The sequence below is a fragment of the Protobothrops mucrosquamatus genome, unplaced genomic scaffold (genome assembly GCF_001527695.2).
Source record: "Protobothrops mucrosquamatus isolate PMUCROS unplaced genomic scaffold, P.Mucros_1.0 scaffold3008, whole genome shotgun sequence".
Classification (NCBI taxonomy): domain Eukaryota; kingdom Metazoa; phylum Chordata; class Lepidosauria; order Squamata; family Viperidae; genus Protobothrops; species Protobothrops mucrosquamatus.
The window spans coordinates 35,283-44,234 of NW_015389024.1; the positions used below are offsets into that span (position 1 = coordinate 35,283).

The 8,952-nt window shown below is 55.3% G+C and overlaps 1 protein-coding gene across 1 annotated transcript in view; it reads left to right on the forward strand.

Annotated features, from left to right (window-relative positions):
- Nucleotides 1–5,289, forward strand: part of FBXL6 (F-box and leucine rich repeat protein 6) — a 7,785-nt gene extending 2,496 nt beyond the window's left edge. The window contains exons 2-9 of the mRNA XM_015826213.2: nucleotides 83–241; nucleotides 314–377; nucleotides 467–598; nucleotides 722–829; nucleotides 1,968–2,081; nucleotides 2,281–2,512; nucleotides 3,736–3,985; nucleotides 4,879–5,289. Coding sequence (XP_015681699.1) covers nucleotides 83–241; nucleotides 314–377; nucleotides 467–598; nucleotides 722–829; nucleotides 1,968–2,081; nucleotides 2,281–2,512; nucleotides 3,736–3,985; nucleotides 4,879–5,032 — 1,213 coding nt within the window. The 3' untranslated portion in view covers nucleotides 5,033–5,289. The remainder of the gene's footprint in view (nucleotides 1–82; nucleotides 242–313; nucleotides 378–466; nucleotides 599–721; nucleotides 830–1,967; nucleotides 2,082–2,280; nucleotides 2,513–3,735; nucleotides 3,986–4,878) is intronic.
- Nucleotides 5,290–8,952: the final 3,663 nt, after the last annotated feature.

Here is an 8,952-nt window from a genome sequence, read left to right on the forward strand (position 1 = left end):
GGGCGGCGGGCGGCGGGCGGCGGGGCTGGCCTCGTCTCGCGGACCCCCCGGCCCGCCTGACCGGCCGCGCGTCTCTCCGCAGGGCGGCCTGCGTGTGTCGCTTCTGGTCCCGAGCGGCGGCCGCGCCGGTCCTGTGGCAGACGGTGGCGGTGGGGCACTGCTGGGCGGCCCCGGGGCAGAAGTGGGCGCCGGCGCAGCAGAAGAGGGCGCTGGGCACCCTGGAGTGGCTGGCGACCCACAGGTAAGCAGGGGGACGCCCCCACCCCCCCAGGTCCGCCCTGGACCCGAACCGAGGACCTTCTGTGCCCCGCAGGTTCTCCCTCCTGCGCGACTTCTCGCTCAGCCACTGGAAGAGCCTCGTCCCGCCGGTGCTGCAGGTGAGTCGGGCCGGCCGGGGACCCGTCCCTGCCCTCCGCCCGCGAGGGGGTCGAGGGAGCTAAACCCCCCTCCCGTCCTCTCTCTGCAGGCTCTGGCCGCCTCCTGCCCGCTCCTGGCCACACTGCGCCTGGGCCACTGCAGCGGGGTCACCGCCGAGCCCCTCTGCCTGCTGGCCACGTCCTGCCCGCGGCTGGTGAGCCTGAACCTGCAGGGGTCCCAGGTGAGCCTTGGCCGGGTGAGGGGGGTCCCCGGGGCCTTCCAGCCCCAGCCTCGGGGGAGGGGGGCTCCTCTGGAGGACGGAGGGGCCCACCAGCAGTTCCTGGGCCGTTTTCCGCATCTCTAGGTCGACCCCTGGGCTGTCACCGGCTTTCTGGAAACGGCCGGTGCCCGGATGCAGCAGCTCTTCCTGACGTACAGCAGCCGCATGAGTGCCATCATTGCTCTCCTGGTGGTAAGCAGACTGGGCCACCCGCGAAGCCCGGCCCCGATGCCCTGGCAGGAGGAGCCCCTCCCTCCGGGGGGGCCGGCCTGGCAATGATGGTCTGCCAGGCCGGCCAAGAATGCAACTGTCCCCAGCCAGCCACGGTTTTGCTCTAAACACGGATATTGGCGGTTGTTATTAGAGGCATGTTAGCCAGGGTCACGAAGGCCCCGTCCTCAAGGAAGCTGCCCCCATCTGCGCTGTGGGACCCCCCAGGTGACCCCTGGGCAGCCCAGCCTCTTGGGGGTCCCGGGAGGGAACGGCCGCTGCTCAAGTCAGCTGCCTGGTCGTGAGCAGCATCGGCCCCCGGCCAGGTTTAGCTTGCCATTTGGGGCTTTACACGTAGGCCTCGACTTACAATGGTTTGCTTACTGGCCGTTTGAAGTTACAACGGCACCGAAAAAAGCGACTTATGAACGTTTTTTCACACTTGCGACCATTGCGGCATTCCCGTGATCAGAATTCAGACGCTTGGCGACTGACTCGTATTAATGACGGTCGCAGTGTGTCCCGTGGGGGGGGGGTGTCAGGTGATCCCCTTTTGCGACCTTCTAAGCAGCAAAGTCAATGGGGGAAACCGGATTGATTTAACGACCGTGTGACTAACTGCACAACTGCAGTGGTTCGCTTAACAACTGTGGCAAGAAAGGTCGTAAAGTGGGACAAAATTCACTTAACTGTTTCAGCAGCAGAAATTTTGGGCTCGGTTGTGGCCGTTTGTCGAGGACTGCCTGTCGTAGGGCGGAACCACCGGCTGAAGGGGGGGAGGTGCTGATGGGGGTGGTTAGGAGACATTCCGGCTTAGGACCCCCTGCGTGAGAGGAAGCGCTTGGGGTCCAGATGTTGAGGGGACACCTGTCCCTTCCAAGGGGAGGCAGACAACCTGGGTAGATTCCGGCACTGCAGTGTTCATCAAGAGAGCAACTTCTTTAGCGGAAGTTCTAGTTTTCTGCGCCTGGCAGCACACAAAGAGGCCAGGCTAGGAGCAGCCAGGGATTGCTGGCCTGGGTTGGGCACAGCCCTCCAGGGAGGTTCTCCTGGCTGGGTGGGGCTTTCTGGAGCTGACCCAGCCTGCTCATCTGTCTCTGGTGTCCCCCCCCCCCCCCAGGGTGGCTGCTGCCCGGACCTGCGCCTGCTGGAGGTGAATGCCGAAATCAAGCAAAGCACCCAGCATTTCCAGCTGCCCATTGAACAGCTCCAGGCTGCCTGCCCACAGCTGCAGGTGCGTGGGGGTCTCTCTTGCTCCCTCCCCAAGTCAGAACTTGACTTCCTGGCTGCTGGGGGGAGGAGTTGGCTCCTCCAGAGGAGCCCGGGGGGGTTCAGGGAGGGAGCTGGCTTAGGAGAGGCAGGGCCTGGTGGGCGTTCTGTGGCCTCTCTTTAGCCACTCTGTCCTGGTGTCTGTCCACTCCTCCTGCCCGCAGGTGCTGCGACTGCTCAACGTCACCTACTACCCCAAGCCCCTCCCCGCCTCGTCCCCCCCGTCCCCGGGCTTCCCGCAGCTGGAGGAGCTGTGCCTGGCCACCACGGCCTTCTCCTTCGTGGACAACCACATGCTGTGGCGGATTCTGAGCACCTCCAGCCGGCTCCGGGTCCTCGACCTGCGCGGCTGCGTCCGAGTGACGCCCAAGGGGCTGGAGCAGCTGACCTGCCCAGGTGGGTGCAGAAAAGTGGTGTCCCCCTCCCCTGTTCCTGGGCCGCCAGTTAGCCCTGCCCCTTAGCCCCAAGCCCCACACTTTGGGGGAACTGGGGGTGAGAAAGCCGCCTCCATCGTTAACCGTTTTCTGCAAATGCAGGCAGGACAAGAAACGACAGATGGAAACTAGGTTTTCCCGGCGTGGTTTGGCCCAGCCGCCTCCTGGCAGGGCTGAGCAAAGGTCGCCCAGCTGGCATCGTGCCCGGCAGGACTGGAGCGCGTGGGTTCTAGCCTGATGCTCTCCCCCTGCCCCAAATGGGTGGCAGTGATTGGCATCCCTGAAGCCCCTCCGAGGGATGGGGTCTTTCTCTCCCCTCTTCTTCACTGCGTGGCTGGGTGGGGCTTTAATGTTCCTGGGGAGGAAGAAGAACTGGGGTATCAGCCCCAAACTTTTAACTGGGGCTTTTTGGAGGGTGGAGGGCTTGAGATTTATGGACGCCTCCCTGAGATTAGGGAGATTTTCAACCCCCCCTGCAGGGGATACGAAAGGGGATCGGGGCTGGAGGCTAAAACATACGAAGAACGGTTGCAGGATTTGGGTACGGCTAGTCTAGGGAGAGGCAGGACGAGGGGGAGGGCATGATAGCAGGCTTCCAATACTGGAGGGGCTGCCCCAAAGAAGGGGTGGTGGTCAACCTCTTCTCCAAAGCACCAGAAGGCAGGACAAGAAGCGATGAGTGGCAACTGACCAAAGAGAGAAGCAACCTGGAATTAAGGAGAAATGTCCCGACAGAACAATTAACCGGTGGAACAGCTTGCCACCAGAAGTTGTGGATGCTTCATCATTGGAGTTTTTTAAGAAGAGACCTGTCTGAAATAGTATAGTGTTCCCTGCTTGAGGAGGGGGTTGGACTAGAAGACCTCCAAAGCCCCTTCCAACTCTATTCTGATTGATTGATTGATTGAAAAGCGCCCTGGCAGCTCCCGTGCAGGAGGCTGAATCGCAATTTTTAAGTCTTGGGCAGATTCTCGCATCAGGAGCCATTCAATGTTTCTGGGTTCTTGTGTGAATCGGGTGATGCTGCCGGTTATCGGCTCCTTGTTCCTCAAGCGGACGGTGTTTGGGTGGGGCGACCAGCTCTGGGTCCAAGACCCACTCCCTGGAGACCCCTGCCTGTCTCCTGAGGGAAGGGGCTCCTCCGGGCGTCCCGGTCCCTACTGACCCCCGAAGCCTTTGCTGCAGATCTGGAGCAGCTGTACCTGGGCCTGCACTACAGCGCCAGCCTCCTGTCCCGGCCTCTGGAAGGCAGCCCCCTCCTCACCTGGAAGTGGCGACACAGCCTGCGGGAGCTGGACTTGACCGGCCAGAGCTTCGGCGAGCAGGACCTGGAGCGGGCCATGGCCGCCTTCACTCAGGGAGAGGACGAGGGAGGGGCACCGGTGCTGCGTTCCCTCAGCCTCACGGGGACCAAGATTGCCCTGGGGACCGTCAGGTGAGCCGGGCAGTGCCCGCCGTGTCTTTCCTTCGCGCTTCAACCTGTAGTGCCAAGAAATGAGGGAGGAGAGGGACCCACTGGGGCATCTGGAGACCCTTTCATCCAGGAAGGCGTTTGGTCCTGGGAAAAGGACCCCCTGCTCAGGGTTCAGTGCCCATGTGCTTGGGCCTTGGCATCACATCAGTCGTGCCCTCCAGAAACTGGCATGAATCCCAGCTGCCTCGGGCCTTCAGGGCTTGGCTGTGGGAAAGTTGGCAGTGGGTGGAGGCATCCTCTGAGGTTTGGGGGCCCTCGCGGTCTCCAAGAAGCCGAGGGAGGAGGGGACTCCACAATTGCTGTAGAGCAGGGATGGGCAACGGTGGCACCTTTACGACTGCTGGGCTTCAACTCTCGGAATTCCCAAGCCGGCTATGCCGTAACGTGGCCACCGTTGCCCACCCCTGCCACGGGGGCATTTTGCCAGGTGGGAGAGAGCGACGATAGTCCTCGGCTTGCAAGCGTTCGTTTAGTGACCGTTTGAAGTTAGAACGGCGCTGAAAAAAAAAATGCTTTTCACCCTTAATAACCACCGCAGCATCCCGGTGGGCACGTGATCAAAATTCAGACGCTTGGCAGCTGACTCATATTTATGACTGTTGCAGCGTTCCCCCTTTTGCAAAATCAATGGGGGAAGCCAGATTCACTTAACGGCCGTGTTACTAACTTCATAACTGCAGTGATTCACTTAACAACGTTGGCAAGAAAGGTCGCAAAGTGGGGCAAAACTCGCTTAACAACTGTCTCGCTTAGCGACAGAATTTTGGGCTCCGTTGTGGTCGTAATTCGAGAGCTGTAACCCTGCAGTGGCCCTAACAGAAGTTCCCTCTCTTCTTCTTCTTCATTCACGCAAGCGCCCTGATTGCCAGCTGTCCTGCCCTCAGCTACCTCAACCTCTCGTCCTGCCGCCATTTGCCCCGGGGCACCAAGAAGGCCTATCGTGGCCCGGATGAAATCCGCCAGTGTTTGCACCAGCTCCTGAGCAGCTCGGAGGCGCCGGCAACTTAAGGGCTGCGATTCTTGACCTCTGGGGCAGCCCTTAAGGCCGAGAGCCTCTTTCCCAAAGTTGCCACCTTGGGCACTGCCCGTTTTTTTTCTCCCAGGATGGCTGATCTGATTGGTGCAGCCCCCCCCCAAGTGGGGTCTCCCCACAGCATCAGGAAGACAAATGTTGAAGCACCTTGACTCTTGGTTTTTTTGTACATATTTCTCTTTTCTAATGTTTGTAGATTCAAGTTCTGCCTGATTAAAAGGATTTTTCTGCACTTGGTGCAGCGTTTCTTCTTCGGCTGGGTCTGGAGCAGGAATTCTAACTTCTCCCCGCCCTTCTCTTATTCCAATTCTGGGCCTGGAGTTTTCTTCACTCTTCCTGCCCCTCCCCACACCTGCTTCTTCACTGGGGGCCAGAGAGAGAGAGAGAGAGAGGCAGTCTGGGACCCTGTCCCAAAGGTGCTTTTTCAAAAGGCAACTGGACTTTTATTTTTTCTCATCCGAGAAGCTTCTTCAGTTCTGACTGAAGGGTGGGAAATGGAAGGGATTTCTATTCCTTGTAGTCGTCTGGTCGTTCGTACTCTCTCTGAGAATACTTTTTCCACTCCCTCCCCATTCAAGTCAGAACTGAAGAAGCTTCTTGGAGGAGCAGCAAAATGTCTTCACGGAAAAAACAAAGTCCAATTACTGTTCGGAAAAGCATCTTTGGGACAACCTCACCTGGATGGTTGAGAGCCTCCCTAGGCGTCCAGGACCTGGGGGGTCTTCCTAGCTGTTACTCATTTGATCTTCCAGTGGACCCAGTTCAGCACTCGGGAGGGCCCTGATGCTCTGGGGGCTGGAATTATTATTATCAATAATAATAATAATAATAATAATAATAATAATAATAATAATAATAATAATAATAAAAAAGTTGGAAGGGACCTTGGAGGTCATCTAGTCCAACCCCCTGCTCAGGCAGGAAACCCTACACCATTTCGGACAAATGGCTGTCCAGTCTCTTCTTAAAAACTTCCAGTGTTGGAGCATGCACCGCTTCTGGAGGCAGGGAGTTCCCCTGGCTAATTGTTCTCACTGTCAGGAAGTTTCTCTCTTAGTTCCAGGTTGCTTCTCTCCTTGATTAGTTTCCATCCGTTGCTTCTTGTCCTGCCTTCAGGACCTTTGGGGAATAGCTTGACTCCCTCTTCTTTGGGGCAGCCCCTGAGATATTGGAGTACTGCTATCCTGTCTCCCCTCGTCCTTCTCTTCATTAATTGTCAAAGGACCATCGCAAGCTGCTAAGTGTATACCGTCTGAGGAAAGCCTCCCCCCCCCACAGTTTTTTTGGTAATATTCTGGATAAAAGACGTGGCAACTGGATCATGGGCTAGCTGACCATGGTTTAAATCTCTGGGTGATTAGGCTGGGCTGTCCCTCGCCTTGTCTGATGGCTGCTGGGATACCCCGATTGTGTTTATTATGCCCTGAAACCTGCTTCTCAACCTGCATTCTGTTTCCTTAAACCAGGGTTCTCCAAACTTGGCCACTTTAAGACTTGTGGACTTCAACTCCCAGCCATGCTGGCTGGGGAATTCTGGGAGTTGAAGTCCACAACTCTTAAAAGTTGCTAACTTTGGAGATCCCTGCCTTAAAACTACTGTCTGCTCTGAGCTGGGTCTTCAAATTTGCTAACAAGCAGAGCAGTTTTCAAACTTGCCCACTGGAGATGGGTGGCCTTTTTTTTTTTTTTAGTTTGTATACTGGGTTTTTAATTTTGTAAAACATCCAGAGTCACTGAAAGTGAGCGGGTGGCCGTATAAATTTTCTTAAATAAATAAATTACAAATTTGAAGAACAGCAAAATTTTGTGGTGGTGCATGCAAAGATGAGTTGCATTCAGCATCAAACCTATGAGATTTCCCCCCCCTCCCCTTTTAAATGTGAACAGCTTAAAGTGCCCCTGTGAGAAAATATTCACAGCAAGCTGAATTGGAGTTGAATCCATTTTTTATTCACCAGCTTTTCCCAGAGATAGTGTGGCTAGCAAGCTGACCTGGGGGGCTAGGGGTCAAAGGTGGCTTTATCAAAAACAATCCAAAATCACACATAATTTACACTGTTTGGGTTTTTTGGGGGTGGGGGGGTTGTCTTCTCTGCAATGCAGCAGGCCAAAGTCTGGGGTCCTGCTTTTTCCTCAAGGCTGATCAGCAAACTGCAAGTGTTTGGCTGATGCCTGGCATGCAGTAAGATTTGATTGTTTGCATGCAAATAAAATAATGTTATATCTTCAAAGCGATTTGGTTGCTTTAGGCAAGCCAGGTTTTGGTGCATGACGTGACTCAGAGGCAGTGAGATGGAGTGGTTCCTCTTTTCATCCTGAGCTTCCCTGGGTGGGAGTGAAACGGTGGGAAAATAAGGGAGAGGATTGTAAATGTCAACTTTGAAACCTGTCCTGAGACACACACACACACACACACACACACACACACACACACACCACACACGGTCCTGCTGCCGTGCTGTGCTTGCAGGCCCATCCAGCCCCCTCTGGGTCCTTCCTTGCCCTCCCAGCAGTGCCCCCCCCTGCTTTTGAGGCAGACCCCATTTCCATCACCGCAGCCGGGCTGCTTCGCCCCAAGTGGGAAGGGCAGCGAGCAGCAGGCGGGGGTGGGTGGGTGGGTGGGAGGGTCCTTTTGGCGTGGCCTCGTTCCTTTTTTTACTTGTTCAGTTTTATTTTATTCAAAGCTTAAAATACGAAATCCAAAAGGAAAAAAAGAACTAAACAGAGGCAAAGCTAGACAAAAACATTAAAAAGTGAATTTAAAAAAAACACAAGAATGGATGTTGCAGAGATATTTACAACTGAGACCTTTGAACTTTGGAAACAAGGTGCCATTATTGGGAAAGTTCCCAATTAAAAACCTAAGGAAATGTTTCATGATTAAGAACCGAACAAGGGCATTGGACCCTGGACTCAGAGATAAGGGCGATTGGGGAGATTTGTGATAAATACAGTAAGAAACCTTGTAGACTTTCTACGAATAAACTACGATAACAGACTACTAACAGGGCTTTGAACTTTAACTTTGCTGCTGTTTAACCTGTTAACCATTTTTCCTTTCATGCTGTATATGTAATATAAGAGAGCGTCAAATACAGGGAGTCCTTAACTTATAACCATTCGTTTAGTGACCAGGGCTACAACAGCACTAAAAAAAGTGACTTACGACCAATTTTCATACTTAACGACCGTTCCAGCCTCCCCATGGTCACGTGACCAAAATTCAGACGCTTGGCAACTGACTCGTACTTATGACGGTCCCAGTGTCCCGGGGGTGTGTGTGTCACGTGATCCCTTTTCGCGACTTCCAACAAACCAAGTCACACCAGGTTACCAACTCAACAACTGCAGGGATTCACTTTTCACAACTGTGGCAAGGAAGGTCATAAAATGGGGCAAAATCCAATTTATTGTCAGACCTTTGGGCTCAGCTGTGGTCGTAAATTGAGGACTACTTGCAGATGTACAAATGTATAAATGTTGGACCTGCGTGCAAGGGGCCCAAGCTAGGATTGTTGCAATAGACTTGTCAGGGTTCAACGGGGGGGGGGGATAATGGGTGGGGCAGCCCCTCTTCCTGAAGGCCAGGGACTGCGGGCCTGGTTGCCATGGAGATGGCATTCTGTTGCTCACCGTTGCCAGGGCAGGGGCTGGTGCATCCCCAGGACCCCGAGAGAGACGGGCAGTGGGCGACCTTTGGTGCCCGTGCAAGCGCCCGAGGGGCACTCCCTGCTCAGCCTCTGTTGGCTTAAGGGCTGCCCCCGCCCTCTTTCTGCAGGTCAGCCAGCGTCCATTCGCAGGTGGGCGGCTGCCAGCCCTCCCCACCCATGTTGCTGAGCCTCTGCCGGGTCCTCCGGATCAGAGAGAAAGGCTGCCTACTATTTTCCCTTGCTTT